Here is an 18,295-nt window from a genome sequence, read left to right as displayed (position 1 = left end):
TTAAATATCAGCAAACATATTAAGGTATTTTTACGCTTTAGAAGAGTTAAAAACGTACAGGACCTTTAATAGAATGTAACCAAGCAACATCGTTTCACAAAATTATCCGGCAACATTGCTCAAAAAGTTGTCCAGTGTATCATCAGCATTAGTTTTTTTGTTTACTTTTGTTTTCCCCCTTTCAAATATTTATCTAGTAGAATCACAAATCAAACTGATTTTCGGTGTAATTCCACTAGCAATGACAATCATGTATGCAGTGTAAACCACAGTCAATCTGCATGTCCTCACCGGTGTTAAATCCTCGCCCCAGGGCTGGCCAGGGTTTGTGATTTTTCCACAGATTGCCCAGGTACCAGTCGCTCTGATTCTCCACCAGACCAATCACCTGCTTCTCTGCAATCATAATCACGACATCAGTGTTAAATCTATCAGATGCTCTATGTACTATTGTAGTCAGAATTATTAGAATTTTTAGCCCCCCAGTATATTTTGGCCAAATTATATGTTAAACAGAAAAAAAGGATTTGTTTTTGCAACACATTACTAAACATAACAATTTTAATAACTTATTTCTAATAGCTGATTTATTTTATCTTTGTCATGATGACAGTAATTACTAGATATTTTTCAAGATACTAGTATTCAGCTTAAAGTGACATTTAAATGCTTAACTAGGTTAATTAGGCAAATTATGGTAATTAGGCAAGTCATTGTATAACAATGGTTGGTTCTGTAGACAATCAAATATATATATATAGTTTAAAGGGGCTAATAATATTGACTTTATATTGGTTTTAAAAAAAAAAAAAACTGCTTTTATTCTAGCCGAAATAAAACAAATAAGACTTTCTCCAGAAGAAAAAATATTTTAGGTAATACTGTGCAAAATTTCTTGCTCTGTTAAACATCACTTAGGAAATATTTGAAAAAGAAAGAAGGGCGAATAATTTTGACTTGAACTCTATGTGTGTGACTGCTTTCATGAAGCGTCTGGTTACCAGTAAACTTGCGGAAAATGGCCCACAGCTCGGCGATGTCTGTGGCGAAGGTGATGTCCGTATCGAGAACGATGACCTTCGAAAGGTTGGATGGCAGAGCTTTGGTGAGAGTGAGCTTCATCAGGCCATAAATTCCTGAATAGTGTTTGTTTGGTATCCACGACACCTCCGACTATGACACATATAACAAGCAGAGAGAAAAAGAGAGATGAGTGTGAGAAAACAGCACACACTTTATCAGCCTTGGCTCTAGAAGCATTTTACCCATAGATTTTTTTTTTTACAAAGAGAATTCAGACCTTCTTTAAGTAAGGGATAATGTATATTTAGGTGGTCCTAGTCTGACATGAAGAGGAGCAGTGTTGTAAAAACCTAAGGGCTTTCTTTTGTCAAAACAACCACCTAGATGTACCATACCTATCTAAGTTTTAGAAACAAATACTAACTTGACTTCTAGTTGATCCTTTAGTATCAGAAGTGGCTTATAGAAAAGGCAAAGTCCTCTAGATTATGCTTATTTTACCAAAATAAAATATGATCATGCCTTGATTTTTAATGACTTAATTAGGACAGTAAGGTCTGACTTGCTTAGACAAAAGTCTTGTCACTTAACAGAAATAATGTCCAGTATAGAATATAAAGTCATGCTGCAGTGGAAAAAGAACTAATCTCCCATGAGCTTGGAGGACTGCATCCATACATCTCTGCAATGACTCAAATCACTGATTGATAAAGTCATCTGGAATGCCAAAGAAAGCGTTCTTGCAGGACTCCCAGAGATCATCAAGATTTTTTTGGATTCATCTTCAATGCCTTCTCCTTCATCTTACCCCAGAAATGCTCAAAAATGCGCCTTCCTGCATGCTTTTTATCTGATGGCAGAATAGCAATTGAACAGTTCGAATGAATCGTTTAAAGTGAATGAACCTATTGATCCAGTTCAGTAAATCCAACTGAATTTTTTAAAATGGTTTGCATTTCCAGTAAAAACTATTCCACCAATGACTTCAAGTTACTTAGCTTTTAAATTGTCTAACACTTCCTCTGACAGAGAAAAAACAATATCCTGAATTATCCACTTATTTAAAAAGAATCATCAATTCGAGTCTGGAATCAATTGCAGTGCTTTATTCGGAACAGTATGAAGAACCTATATTTCAGAACCAAGTAGCATACTGCGCATGCGTGACTTAGAACTTTCGTTTTTTTACATAATGCATAATATATAACAAACGGTTTTGTTCATTCATTTTCTTGTCGGCTTAATTCCTTTAATAATCCGGGGTCGCCACAGCGGAATGAACCGCCAACTTATCCAGCAAGTTTTTACACAGCGGATGCCCTTCCAGCCGCAACTCATCTCTGGGAAACATCCACACATTCACACACACACTCATACACTACGGACAATTTAGCCTACCCAATTCACCTGTACCGCATGTCTTTGGACTGTGGAGGAAACCCACGCGAAGACAGGGAGAACATGCAAACTCCACACAGAAACACCAACTGAGCCGAGGTTCGAACCAGCGACCCAGCGACCTGCTTGCTGTGAGGCGACAGCACTACCTACTGCGCCACTGCCTCGCCCCAAACAGTTATGTATTTAACAAAAACAAGTTATTTCACTCAAGTATCAAGTCAAGTCTAGTCTTTTTTGGATATTTGTCAAGCAAGTCTCAACTCCTAAATTTTGCGACTTAAGTCTTACTCCAGTCAAGTCATGTAACTCGAGTCCCCCATCTCTGGCAGATACCATTCATTCATTTATTTTCTCTGCAGCTAAGTCCCTCTATCAATCCGGGGACAGTGGAATCAACCAATGACAACCCTTCCAGCTGCAACCCATCTCTGGAAAACATCCATACACACTCATTCACACAAATACACTACGGTCAATTTAGCCTACCCAATTCACTTGTACTACATGTCTTTGGACTGTGGAGGAAACCCACGCGAACGCAGGGAGAACATGCAAACTCCACACAGAAACACCAATTGACCCAGCCGAGGCTTGAACCAGCGACCTTCTTGCTGAGAGGCGACGGCACTACCTACAGCGCCACCACATCACGTACCATTTATTTTTAAGCATCTAGTATAACCGTTATAGCTGACTAAAAAAAAGACATAATTATCAGGCCTACAACCCCGCATGTGTTGACAATCACCTACTGGATATCCCCACCGTGTGCTCTGTGTTTGTTTCTGAACTGAATTCTGCACTTACGCCATCATCCACGTTCATGGAAATAACCCTCTACAGTTCTTATTGTGCGCTTCATCTTTTCAGCATACAATCTTAATGACCCGAGCTCAGGTTTAATAATAATCTGCCGGAGAGGGGTTGATTGAAAAAGACTGGATTTCCTGCAGCTTAGCTTTCATATACTCAGGAGAGCAAAGAGGTCTCTATGCACAGCAGAGACACAGGATGTAAAATCCGCGTGATTAGAGACGGCTCCGAGCCAAACAGCTGACAATCAGAGGTGAACTCGGTGTGGGAGGAGCACGAGGGCACGGAACCGGCACAAGAAAGACTGTATTAGTGTTATTGTGTGTGCATTCATCTGAGAGTGCTTGAGCATGCAGTGTAATGTAAACTAGAAGCCGCTCTCCTGCAGTATATGCACGTGTGCCTGAGGAGGTGCTCTTTGATTGTCACTTCGCTCTTTCAGCGTGGCGTGCGCTGCATAAAAAAGAATTTCACCAACAGACGGTGAATAATTCATCGCCACAGCACCGCACATGCCAAATGGTTAAAAAAAGAGCCGCACTGTCGCTTTAAATGTACTAGCAGAAATGAATTATTCTGTGTTTTCCCTATGCATTGAGTTCTCCGAGAGATCGCTGGAGTGTAAACAAGCTCAATGTTTCCACTATCACAGACATGCCATACTGTCCCGAGGGAACTTTTGCCCCCGTCATTACAATCCATAAGCGCGAGTGTCACATCTCTCATCCCGGCTGTTTGTGGCTGAATGAGCTTGGAGAGAATTGCGATCGTTGTCTTGTCATTGGAGACTGCCTCGTTTCAAAACTATTATTGTTTATGAGCTTCCATTAAGCCTCTACACTGAGGCTGTATCCGAAATTGCCCTGTATACCCTTAAATAGTGCACTATTTGAGGTAGCAGCCATTCGGAGTGGTGTCCGAAACCATAGTGGACGTTCTGAAGTGCAGTCAAACAATCCCACAATGCACAACAATAATGAATATATAACCTATGGCTGCATTCCTGTCCAATTTTTGTATGCTCTTCACTCGTTAACTTCCTCCAGTGTTGTTTTATGCTGCGTTCACACCATAGACTGTAAAAGATATGGACGTAGTATCCGTGAGACACCCATAGGTTTCTGAAGAACCTTAAAGAAGCTACCAGTAGGCGTGGCCAACCCTCGCCATTTTGTTCGGGCGTCATCGCACCGACCGAGGAATACCATTCAGGGGCAAAGAGGTGGAGCGTGAGCAGAGCTACAGACGCCTGCTAGCATTTTGCTTAGACAGGCTTTCCTATGGGAGAAACGCATTACCTGCAACTCGTTTGTGTTCTGACCGCTTGTGCTTGGTTGTGTACTACATCAATTAAGTGTTTACACTTTTAAAAACACTGTTGTAAAACACTGAGCCACTAAAAATAGTTCTTATGACATTTTTCTACAGGAGGAAAACCAAATTACTTCCAAATAAATAATTTCACTCACCTGGAAAATGGAGGCCACTAGAATGGTTTGTGAGCACAATTAAGTGCACACAGCATGCCATATCATCTGATAATTGTAAGACATAATTCCAAAAAGCAACTGACTAAAGCCACATAAACAAAACAAAAATACGATATATAAGCCGAGTTCAGCAGCTAATCAGCCGGAATCAGCTGAGGTGAAGTGACGGCAACCAGAAAGACCTAGCTGTCACTCAATTGGCCACGCCCTTAATTATGCAGACTTCATAAAACCTAATATAAAGGAAACGGATGAGTTTTAAAAAAATGTATTCCCTCTAAGGGTAACATTAGCTATTTGAACCAAAATCGTTCTTTGTACCAGGCTGTAAATACATATTTTTCTGCTGTGAAGTTGGCCATTTTAACAGTGGGCTCAATAGTAATCTGCTCCATTATGGAGCCAGGACTAGCGGAATTTCGATGAATTGCAGTTTCAGTTTCTTCTGTATTTGTTTCATGAGAGAGCGGGAGGTTGCCGCTTGGTTCACAACATATGCAGATAAAGGGTCATGCGCAAGTAATTTACATGTTAAGTCAATGCAAAGACAAGAATAGACATCCTGCAGGTACGTTTCATGCGAATGAAGTGGCGTGAATGGCGCAATTTGCACGAATGAAGCTTTGTTAGAAAAATCTGAACGTCGGCGGACAATCAGGAATTTGTTCTAGTATGGGTGTGATTATGACGTAGTGCCTGTTGTTGGTGTCCCGAGGGTAAATCCTCTTGCTGAAACCGGACAACAGCTCATCAAACTGGGCTCCGCTCAGTCAGAAGCACTGCTGAAAGCCTTCATCATCCAGGTATAGTTACTGGAAGCATTGATGAACTCACAGAGCTAAGTGCACCTCTGAATCTAATAGACTCGGACATGGTGCCGAACAAATATATGCTGTTTTTTCAGCCTTCCTAAAGCACATGAACATAGCTATTCTCTCTATAAAATACATGTTAGCCATTTAGCAACGAAGTTAGAGTCATTGAGCAGACAGAAGCCCCACCCATGACCCGAATCTGCATCTATTGTGAGTGAATTTTACGCGCAAATGAAGCAAATTTCACATCAAATGAAGCGAGTAAACACAAAATGTTTACATATCTATTTACATGCAAATACCATGATTTATTTGCACCTTCTGCATCTGGTGTGAACACAGCATTAGATGTACCTCATTGATTACGTCACACTGCGTTTACTACTATTGGATCATCTGAATGGGTTTAAATGGAATGCCCTAAACACTTGAGCACTTGTGAACAACACTGTTGTGGCATCACAATCGCGTTGCATTCTGGAACATATAGGTGCTGGAGAGGACATACGAATCAAAATCAACATCAAGGGATCGAGGGTATATCCATGTAAGCTTCCCTCGTTCACTTAATGAAGTGGAGAGCACTCCAAAATAGCATTAGGGATAAGAAATGAAGGGAAGTTTGCGAGTGAATTGTTTAAAAGCGCACTGGAACGCAGCCCTTGTACACTCAACAACTAGAATATATCCATAATGCACTGTGAGAGTTTGCGCACTGAATGAATTTCCATGTTTGACCATAGGTGTACATTTCTAATTAAAATATTACTTAAAGTAACGTTTGTATACATGATTGAAATCAAAATGCTTTCATTACTAATAGACAACTTGCTAAGTGTTAAATAAATTTCACAAGGCCTGATCTAGAAGCTATAAATCTAATCCGTCTGAGGGATTAACCACAAACAAAATGGCAACCCTTCTGTTTCCCTGAGAGCTCCAATACACTGGTTTGTTTTTATTCACTTCTTTAAGTAGACTATATTAGTGGATTAATGTAGGAAATAGAGAATGAGGGTATAGGGGGTGATTTTGGATGCAGCGTGAGAGTCTGAGACACTGTCATTATCAGAAGGGTATTATAGAAGGGTATGGGTGGTGTTATGAGGCAGGAGCTTACTTTGAGTTCATCAGCATCATAGAAGCTGACTTGTACCGACGGCACCATCCATGACTGGAACAGAGTGCTGAGGATTTGATTGGCCACCGTGTCTGTGATGAAATGAAAGTGCAGTGGGTTTCTCCTGAAAAGAGAGATGCAGGTTTTAGATTTTGTGAGAAATGTGAGCAAATGAGCACTTTGTTTTACATTATTTTTTTGGTTTAACAAATTATTTTAGAAATTATGTAAAGTAAAAAATAGATGTGTAATCTTAAAAATAATAAATTAAAAATAAATAAATAATATGTGTAATATTAAAAAATAATACATTTATAATAATAAATATTATGTGTAATATAAAAAAATATACATTTACTATAAAAAATATGTGTAATATTAAAAAATAATACATTTATTATAAAAATATGTTTCATATTTAGATAAACAGTTAAAGTCAGAATTATTAGCCCCCCTGAATTATTAGCCCCTGAATTATTATTATAACAATTTTTTCTCCAATTTATGTTAATGGAGAGAAGATTTTTTAAAATCTTTTTTAAATTCTAATTTTTAATAACTGATTTATTTTATCTTTGCCATGATGACAGTAAATAATATTTTATTAGATATTTTTCAAGACACTCATATACAGCTTAAAGTGACATTTAAAGGCTTAACTAGGTTAATTAGGTTAACTAGGCGGGTTAGGGTAATTAGGCAAGTTATTGTATAATGATGGTTTGTTCTGTAAACTATCTAAAACAATACATAGCCTAAAGGGGCTAATATTTTTACCTTAAAATAGTGTTAAAAAAATTAAAAACTGATTTTAATCTAGCCAAATAAAACAAGTAAGACTTTCTCCAGATTAAAAAATATAATCAGACATACTGTGAACATTTCCTTGTTCTGTTAAACATTATTTGAAAAATAGTAAAAAAAAAAAAAAAAAGAAAAATAAATTCAAAGAGGGTTTAATAATTCTGATTTCAACTGAATACTTTTTTGATATTTTTAAATTGTAACTGATATTTCAGTTTAGGTCAAACTGAGTACATGTACAAGAATCATACAAAGTGTAATGTTTATTTTTCTGGTCAAATATAGATGCTATTTTTAGATAGACCTTTTGGATATTTTGGGGAAAATTGTAAAATTATAAATTCCATTTTGAACATTTTGCATTTAAAATAAACCTTTAACTTGACAAATTAAACAAAAAAATAGCAGTTTTGGATTTGGAATTGAAAATTTAAACATACACTGTTAAACATTGCAGGATTGCACAGAATTCATTATTGTGGTCCCAACACAAATCTATTAAGTTAACATTACTAATTTAGGTGGATTGAACATAAAACTAGTTTCCCAAAAAAAAAAAGTTTCTGAATCGTGTTTGTTTTTTTGTTTTTTTTTTTGTTCCGAATTTTGTCAGTTGCTTCAACAAGTAGCAAAACTATTTTTTGAGTGTGTATATAATTATATGAATGTATATTTTAGGTTAACACATGTACACAAATGCTCTAAAGAATAGCGAAAATTCAGCATTTATAATTTTATGCTTTTCATATAAACACTGAAAAACAATTCAGTGACACAAACAATTGATATGGGCTGAATTTAAACAAACAAATTAAATTTAGTAACGTTCAACTGAACCTGTTTGCTTAAATTCAATCCATATATATCGTTTGCAACCACTTACCTTAAAAAGGATTTAGTAAATACATCAAAACCTTTTTTCAGTCTATACTGTAAGACTTTCCACACATAGAAACTATATTTCCACACCGTTTGCTACAGTGTATACCATTTATGATCCTGCTTTTGGTTCTTACCTGTGGAACAAGATAGATTTGACCAGAGTGACCACGTCTCGACTGGCGTTGTGACCTGCACACACACATGCCACGTGGAGCAACTGTGTGGGAAAAGAAAGACCAAAATTGAAGCTTAGCTGCTGAGGAATTTAAGCTTTATTAAATGTGCTCTATGCAGCCTTCAGAAACCCTTGTTATTAGTGACACCAGTGGATTTTAAGTGAACTGCAGCCAGCAACATTGCAGACTCGCCTCCATACTGTAATTCACACATACAAGAGTCTAAATGTACTTTAATACTTACTTACTTACATACTCCCAGGGCCATTTTATATCAAAATTTATAATTAGCCGCATCATGTGTTTCAGAGCATCTAGTTTTTATAAGCTGGGTTGTTAGTCCAACGCTCAACCCCCAACCTGGAGGACCAGGACATACATACATACACAACAGACAATTTCGCTTACCAAATTCATGTACAACACATGCCTTTGGACTATGGGGGAAACCGGAGCACCCGGAGGAAACCCATGCCAACACAGGGAGAACATGCAAACTCCACAAAGAAATGTTGAGTTCTTGCTGTGAGGCGACAGTGCTTTAATTCTAAAGGTCTTTTTTGTTGCACCAAAAAAAGTGATTAACAAATGAACATTTTTATCTAGCCCTTTTTAAGTTGTTCTACAGATTCATTTTACAGCTTCTAATATGCAAGCGACCCACTAAAATGTGTGCGCACGCATATGCCATAAAAATTATACAAATGTTGCTGCAATAAACACAGAATATTAAACTTCAACAACAGCATCTGTCAGCACGAGGATGCCAGGACTTTCCACAGAGTTAACTTTATGTTTCAGAGCCATTTTGCAATTGGTTTGAACCAAATGGCATTTTATCTAACAGATTTTGTCTTCATTTTAATCTTCACACATACTTTCTTTTCTTTCTGTTTCAAAACCACATTTCCACTTGAAAATGGCAGTTTAAATTCTTCTCAATTTAATATTTAGTTGTGTCTGAATATAACCGATCTTCATTTTGTGTTTTCATTATTTATTTAAAAATAAGTCTGTAAAAAAACATTAAAAGTACTGGCAATTTATTACCAGGTTTTTGTACTGTAATTTACAATACCAGTCCAGACAATATCTTTAAAGTCACTTTTCCAAACTTTTCAACGTTAAAAGTTGTTGGAGGAAAGTCTAGGCATTTGAAAAGCACAAATAAACAAGAAACAAATGAATGACAAAACACAGAAACTGATATATAAATATTTGGGACCTTGATCTTTCCTCCAACAATTTTTGGATGTTAAAAGTTTTTAAAAAGTGTCTTATTAGCATTTTAAATAGTTTAAAGCTGTGATGACCCCTTGTGGTCGTTTTCTGTTGGAGTATGGGCATTTGTGCTTGAGTCTGATTGCAATGTTCAGTTCTCTTTGTTATAAGCAGCCTGTATTTTTCGGAAGAGTTGGGCTGGGGTCGGAGTCTGATGGTCGCCTACTTCTTAAGTCCGGCCATGGTCTGGATAGAGCTAATAAAGTTTTGCTTAGTGAAATAAGTTAAAATAAATAAAATTTTCTATCGCAAATGCCCTTGTCTTCACCTTATTTGTGGTGACTGGTGATTAAGGTCACAATAAAGTGATATATTGACTGGGCCTGTGTACACAAAACAGTACACAAAAACTGGTAACAAACCTTTTCTGTACTTAATTCTCTAAAAATAATTTCTTACACATTAAACAGTATTGCATTGTAAAAAAAAAAAATGCTGGGTTCCACACAATTAAGTTAATAAATAAATAAAGTTTTTTTTTTTTTTTTTAAATAAGTGGGTTGAACATAAAACAAGTTGTCCCCAAAGAAACTCAATAATTGTGTTGAATCAGCTCATTTTAAACGCACAGTTTGAACAAGCAGCGAAAGTCATAACTTTTTTTTAAAGGGTGGTCCAGAGTGCATTTTTAAGGCTTGGTTGTGTTTATAAGATGCAAAGCAATGTGTGCTCATTCTTCACTTGTAGAAAATCAAGTGATTTTTTCATATATCTTACTTTGATTATATATAGCTACTCAGCTAACCTGAAAACAACTGTCATATTTCCTAGTTCCTCAGAAAAGCCCACCCTCAAGAGGCTCTGATTGGTCAGCTAACATAACGTGCTGTGATTTGCGGTTTGGTTCCACGTCACCAGGAAATCCGTCATGCCCCTACAAGCACACACTTTTGTGCTCTGTAAACAGTCCAGTCAGAGCAGCTGTTAGCAGCATTAGCCTGCTCTCTAAAATAAAATCTGACAATTGTCTTTCACACATATTCGGAATAAACATGTGTAAGTAATATAGTGTTCACATATCTTTTGCGAGGTTGTTGTTTGAGAAGAAGAAGACATGGAAAGCGTCCGCACAGAGACAGACACTGCAGCGCTGCTGAAGATTGAGTGTGTTTACAGCGGTTTGACTGATAAATATGAATTTGCAGCTAAATTGTTAGCAGTGCCAAACAGCATTTCCCGTTGTTTATATTCTTGTTTACAACCTCGCTACAACATACTGTTAACGTTACAAACTGTGCATGTAGTTGATTAATTATAACAAATAAAAACACTTACAGGTTGTAAATTCAGCATTGAACTGGTAGAGATTCTGGAAGCTCTCCTTTGTCAAATGCTGGCTATTTTTTTTATAATTCTCTGAAACCAAACAAAACACTGCCATGCTCAATAAATGCCAACTAACCTCACACTTCTCAGCAGTGGGCGAGCGTGAGCACTCGCTGTGGTTTGCCCGCTCCTCAGCTGTGTTCTCCACATCCTCTGGACCGGTGTCTGCCGATGCCACCCACTGCTGGTTCCCATAGTTCCCCTCTACAGGCTGACCGGCCAAACCCTGCGATTGGCTGAGTTGGAGACGGATCTGGCGGTTCTCCTCCTCCACTTCACGAACCCGTGATGCCAGGACGTCCCGTTCCAGCAGCCGCGCTTCAGTAGACTCCACCAAACATGCAGAGAGGAGCAGCGAACGTCCGTCTGCCATGAAAAAAAAAACAACACATTTCATTTCCCGCAAGAGATCTTGACAAGTTTGTGGAAAGACTATATATGTATATGAGACTATATATGTATATAGTCTATGAAAGTTATTGTGTGTGTGTGTGTGTGTGTGTGTGTGTGTGTGTGTGTGTGTGTGTGTATGTATATATATATATATATATATATATATATTCACCTCTAATTTCTTTAATCAGTCCTGCTTTACCCCTATTTTTTTCTAAATTAAAGAAATATTTAGTGCATTTTTCATCTACCAATATATATTTTGCTTTACTTCTTAATCTAGCACCTTCATATATATATATATATATATATATATATATATATATATATATATATATATATATATATATATATATATAATATATGAAGGTGCTAGATATATATATATATATATATATATATATATATATATATATATATATATATATATATATATATATACAGTTGAAGTCAGAATTATTAGCCCCCCTGTATTATTAGCGCCCTTGTTTATTTTTTCCCCAATTTCTGTTTAATAGAGGGAAGATTGTTTCAGCACATTTCTAAACTTAATAGTTTTAAAAACTTATTTCTAATAACTAATTTATTTTATCTTTGTCATGATGACAGTAAATAATATTTTGCTTGATATTTTTCAAGACACTTCTATGCAGCTTAAAGTGACATTAAAAGGCTTAACTAGGTTAATAAGGTGAACTAGGCAGGTTAGGGTAATTAGGCAAGTTATTGTATGATGATGGTTTGTTCTGTAGACTATCGAAAAAAAAATTAGCTTAAAGGGGCTAATAATTATGTCCCAAAAATGTTTTTTTTTTAAATTAATAACTACTTTTATTCTTGCCAAAATAAAACAAATAAGACTTTCTCCAGAAGAAAAAATATTATCCGACATACTGTGTAAATGTCAATGCTCTGTTAAACATCATTTGGGAAATATTTAAAAAAGAAAATAAAAATGAAAAGGGGGCTAATAATTCTGACTTCAACTGTATATATATATATATATATATATATATATATATATATATATATATATATATATATATATATATATATATATGTGTGTGTGTGTGTGTGTGTGTGTGTGTGTGTGTGTGTGTGTGTGTGTGATTATGTGTACTTATTTATTATTATTATTATTAATACATATTATAATGTAGTTAGGGAAATTACATTGGCTAGAAAAAGTACAGAAATTTAGTTACAGAAAAACAGTTTTTTTTTCCCGCACACCTCATTATTTCCCCCACAAAACTTTCGCAAGTTATTGTAAAGTTTCTTGAAGTAAAAAGTTTGAGACAGCACAAATGTATAGAAATATAATTGTATTTCATTGTGTGCTTTAGGTGTTTATTACAATTAACCAACATCAGAGAATCCAAAACTGTTTTTGTAAAACTACTGAAAGAAAACTTTAGCCGGCCCGTTTTTTAGGTAAATGTAGCTATTTCAGAAGGATGATTGCCATTCCCATAAATTTAAATATAAGTCTTTCTTTCCTAAAAGTAACCACCTTCAATCAGGCCATGTATTGTGAATACAGTCACAGCTGAAGGGGTTTCAGGCTCTCATAGCTCATCGTTTAAATATTAATTTAACTCGACATTGCACAATTCAGAGCAATTTATTAACACTTCAAGGCATTCTTCGAAAGAATGTTTAAAATCTTGCTTCATAAACCACCTTTCTAATGCAGCTGTTTCAACGAATAGCCCACAAAGTGCTTTTGAAGTGCAGGGATACAGTTCTGGCATTTCCCCTGAAGGAAATGACAAGTCTTCTCTCGAGCTCTTATAGTTTTATGAATACTGATGATCATGCTCTGATAATCTCCCTTTCTGGGGGCAAAGGGACATTTCTCATGATTAATGATTGTAGGGCTGCATGAAATAATCAGTGATTTTTCACAGAGAAAAAATTTGATCGCAGTCTAAAATCCCATTTAAAATGTAAAGATTGTTTGAAAGGCTGTACATTTAAGCCATTAATATTAAAAAAATAATAATAATAATAATAATAATAATAATAATAAAATAATAATAATAAGAATAAGAATAAGAATAAGAATAATGATAATAATAATAATAATAATAATAATAATACAATAATAATAATAATAATAATAAGAAGAAGAAGAAGAAGAAGAAGAAGAAGAAGAAGAATGATAATAATAATAATAATAATAATAATAATAATAAAAAAAATAATAATAATAATAATTGTTCTGGGTGAGTTATGGTGTGGAGAAGCCCCAAAGAAGTGTATGTAAATACACGTCACATGTAAATTTATATGTAGATGCCGTTGTCTTTATTTGCTAAAATGCTATAATACATTTATTTTACATTACAGTTGCACAACTACGCTGCTATTGTTCATTATTTATGATGTTTACACAAGCACACACATTTTAACATTCACATTTAACACTATTTAAAAATCAAACATTTAACTTATAATTTAGACAGATATCCAGTGGGAATCCAGTGCTGCATTCACTCCTAAGCACACAGTCCAACAGAGATTTAATTAAACAGCAGCCTCTGCATGAAGCCATATCGCAATTTCCTATTATTTGGATGAATCGTGCAGCTCTACCTGACATATTTATTTATAGACAGAGATCTGTTCCAATTCCAGATAGAGAGTGGGCTTTTATAATGATTAGCTTTCTGAGATCTGGCTGCAGATCAGCTCTGTTATCAGCACTCGGCAGCATTATTGTGCGCGTCTGAGGATGACAGACCCCATCAGATGAGGATTTTAGCACACGGACTGAGATAAGACCGTGACTGACAGTCTCAACACCCAAGTCAAACCCGGCTTAAGAAGGAAACTCTTTGTCCGTCTAGCCTTGACATCAGAGAACAGACAAAAAAAAAACAGTCCGGCGCGAGATCATTTCTATTCTGGAATCTAAAGATCTGATGATAAAAGCTTTGATACTCACTTTCCGAGTTCCCCACGAGCAGGTAAAGCCAGGTGAACAGGATGACGAAACTCAGAGACACCACCAGCAACTTCAGCTTCCCTCGACAGGGGCAGAGCATCCTGGGATTGTGGAGGAGCGGCGGGGGGAGGGGATGGAGCGATCAGGTCGGACTCACTCGAACACTGGTCTCCTGCAGCATCCTCTCTTCTGGAGAGAGAGAAAGAGGTGATTGGTTAATAATGTGCTACCTTTTGCTTTGCTTTGCTTTGTGTAAATACAAGGAGTAACTTCCCTATTTGTTTATTTGGTCAAATTTTACTTGAAGGGATGTTCATAAGAGTGACACTTTTATAATCATGACATGCAAAAGATGGAGATTTAATGCATTCTTATGACACCAGTTATTAAGTGTCGTTAGCTCAGTTATTTCATTTTTAAATGCAAGGGTGGCATTGTTTGAGATGTCTTTCTTATGACAATTTGACATAAACAAATACATCATAAGGTGTCTTTATGTTAGTCATGACAGCTTGGTTTAATAAAAGCCCCTTTCACACAGTGATACCGGTAAATATCTGGAAAATTTGCGGAACGACTTTACCGGTACATTCAAAAAAGCGCTGTTCACACAGGCGAGGACGTTACGGAAGTTTTCCGGAAAAGAGCATTCACACATCCATTCCAAAATACCGGTAAATTCTGACATCATTCACAATAAATGAGCTTTAAACGGCTGTGCTTGTATTTGTAAACATTTGACTAAATTACAAACTCTTATGTCTAGATGTTCATAATATGTGCGTGTGCAGGCGCTCACAGGCTGTTTCACAGGCACACGCAAAGCTTGAAGGTAAACAAACAACGGCTTGTCATAAGCATCTCATCGATGATTATTTGCACAGTTGGCATTAAGAAGAACATATAAACGTGATCTGACTAACTTCTAGCAGCTAAATGTGTCTGGAAAAATATTCAAGGCTTTTATTCTCATAAACCGCGCGGACGTAAATGCTCTGACTGTTGTGATTGGCTAAAGCAGACGTCTCACGTCAGCACGTTCTAGACGTGCACGCGCTTATTACGGCAATCTTCCTTCTGCATTCACACAGCGCAGCATTCCGGGAAATTGCCGGTAATGTTACAACTTCTCTTTCCGGAAAATAGCCAGAACGAATTTAACGGTAATTTTTAAAAAGGACCTGTTCACACATACAACCTTCTGTATGTGTGAAAGGGGCTAATGTCAGCATAACTTGTCATAAACCTGTCATAAACATGATTGAGGTCATGGATTTTATAACAGTGTCTTTAATTTTCTTATGACACCAGTCATTAAGTGTCATTAGCTCAGTTATGTAATTTTTAAATGCAAGGGTGATATTGTTTGAGATGTCTTTCTTATGACAACTTGACATAAATACAACCAAAGCTCATTCTAAAACGTAGTCCTGCGGACGTTTCTGGAGACCGCGATTTATGTAGCCGGAGGTACGTATGGCTGCATTTAATTTTTTTAAGCGAACGCTATGGGGCGGTGTGACGTCGTTCCTTTTAGCGCTCACTGGCTGACCGCTAACCTCCGAATGGAGGGCTTTTTTCTTGTCGCAACCAGTTTATCCAGTTAGCTCATCGGCGGAGTTGAGACGCAGAGGGGAGCTGACCACGATGATGACAATGACTGTGTTTGAGTGCGGGGAAGAGCGGTTCCAGAAATCAGGTAAGACAAAAACAGAATCCAAGAAATGAAGTGAACGAGTTCATAACAGCGTGAGAATGTGGTGAAATCTGAAAACGTGGTAAAAATTAGACGAGGGCTTTTCTTTTTTTGGGACGGCTTTTGTAAATTGTTGCTTGGGTTTATGGAAGCAAGCTGGCAGACGCGGCAGTTGGTAAAACCGGTTGGGTTTAGGGAAGAAGGAGGAGGAGGGTGGGACGGCCGATTGGCCGGTCGCCCAGTCAATCATTCAGTCAGTCGGACAGACAGTCACTCGACAGCGGCCTCCGGTGGGTTTATGAGAGAACAGCACGGACGCGAACCGTGCTCGCGAAAGACGTTCGAGATGTGAAAAAGTGCATACAGTGGGCTCTCGCGGATTGGCGAAAACAAAAACTGCACAAATACATACTTCCCGGGACATATTTCGCAGAATCCAGAAACGTCCACGGGACTACGTTTTCAGAATGAGCCTGGGTTGCACATAAATACATCATAATAGTTTAGTTTTTACTAAAATAGTTATTAATTTGAAGTTAGTTAAAATGTGTTGAAGAAAATCATGTCTCTGTTCAACAGAACTTGTGAAATACTTTTAAAAGAATAAAAATGTCACTGAAGGGCTAATCATTGACTTGGAAGTCAACGGTTACAGATCTCCAGCAATCTCCAGAATCTTAATTTGTGTTCAACAGAAGAAAGAAACTCTGTAAAGTTTGAAACAAACAAAAAGTGAGAGTAAATGATTAGGGAATGTTCAGTTTTTGAGCATCTATCCCTTTAAAAACCAGCTAATAGTTCAGTCTCGAGTGTGGAATTCACAGTATAACTTTACATAATTTACATTAAATAAGAGCTTGTGAAACAGCTGCTGCAATCTTTCCCAGTTCCTTAATATCAATCACAGAATGACTGACAGGCAGAGAGTGTTTCCTGCTTTTCTGATCACCCCCCTGACTCTTTCTTGCTATTTACAGAGTCTGGGGCTGTCACATTCACATGGCACTTATGTCAGTGATGTCTGTCAGATCGTGGGAACATTTTGTGCATGATATTTCACCAAAAATTAACACACAAACATGCAGTAGGTGTTCCAGCTGTGTGGTGTTTCAGATTGTGTGTATGTATGTATGTATGTATGTATGTATGTATGTATGTATGTATGTATGTATGTATGTATGTATGTATGTATGTATGTATATACAGTTGAAGTCAGAATTATTAGCCCTTTAATTATTAGCCCCTCTGTTTATCTTTTCCTCCGATTTCTGTTTAACAGAAAGCAGATTTTTTTCAGCACATTTCTAAGCATAATAGTTTTAATAACTCATTTCTAATAACTGATTCATTTCATCTTTGCCATGATGACAATAAATAATATTTTACTAGATATTTTTCAAGACATTTCCATACAGCTTAAAGTGACATTTAAATGCTTAACTAGGTTAATTAGGTTAACTAGGCATGTTAGGGTAATTAGGCAAGTTATTGTATAATCATGGTTTGTTCTCTAGACTATAGGAAAAAAATAAGCTTAAAGGGGCTAATAATTTCAAGTGGTGCCATTTGGGCATCTGAGCTCCAGCGAGGGGGAGCTTGAGCTCTCGCTCCTCCTTTCTTGCACTTCTTCTACGAGTGATGTCACTGGGGGTAGGGTTAGAGGTGGGGTGGGTGTACGCATTAAAACAGCTTATAGGAGGAGGAGCGAGAGCTCATGCTCTCCCATAGATATATACACTAGATGTCGTCTGGCCTATTGTTGTCTATTGGACGGAATGCGTCAATAGCGCCGCCATCTTGGTACAGGGTAGCGCTCCTTTGAAATGAATGCGGGACCAAGGTACAGTGGAGGACTGTGGCCATGCAAAGCCAGAGATATACACATACACACATATATCTATGATCAGGAGTTTTCCCGGATGTTAGTATGTAATTTTTATTTTCTAATTACGAAAATTATAATTTTACATCACTTTTCTACATTAATGGATCAGTGACCGCACGGGCATTCCTGACAAAAAGCTTGTGTTTGTGTGTATGGAAATGTACTATTCACCCTCCCTGTTAAATTTGATCTAATCCGTGTCCTGAAACACAGCACCTCTCCTGCTTTCACTTCTCATAG

At 36.9% G+C, this 18,295-nt stretch overlaps 1 protein-coding gene across 7 annotated transcripts in view; it reads right to left on the bottom strand.

Moving 5' to 3' along the window:
* Positions 1-18,295, bottom strand: part of large2 (LARGE xylosyl- and glucuronyltransferase 2) — a 332,880-nt gene that overhangs the window by 22,349 nt on the left and 292,236 nt on the right. For all 7 annotated transcript variants that reach the window (XM_087291895.1, XM_087291894.1, XM_087291891.1 and 4 more), the window contains 6 exon segments: positions 14,475-14,663; positions 11,208-11,497; positions 8,483-8,565; positions 6,663-6,786; positions 1,002-1,173; positions 292-396 (listed from right to left, as the gene is read on the bottom strand). In XM_087291895.1, coding sequence (XP_087148021.1) covers positions 292-396; positions 1,002-1,173; positions 6,663-6,786; positions 8,483-8,565; positions 11,208-11,497; positions 14,475-14,574 — 874 coding nt within the window. In that variant the 5' untranslated portion in view covers positions 14,575-14,663.

This window comes from Danio rerio, chromosome 18 (genome assembly GCF_052040795.2).
Source record: "Danio rerio strain M-AB ecotype USA chromosome 18, GRCz13ab, whole genome shotgun sequence".
NCBI classification, from domain to species: Eukaryota; Metazoa; Chordata; class Actinopteri; order Cypriniformes; family Danionidae; genus Danio; species Danio rerio.
This window is presented reverse-complemented; position numbering and strand designations above follow the sequence as displayed.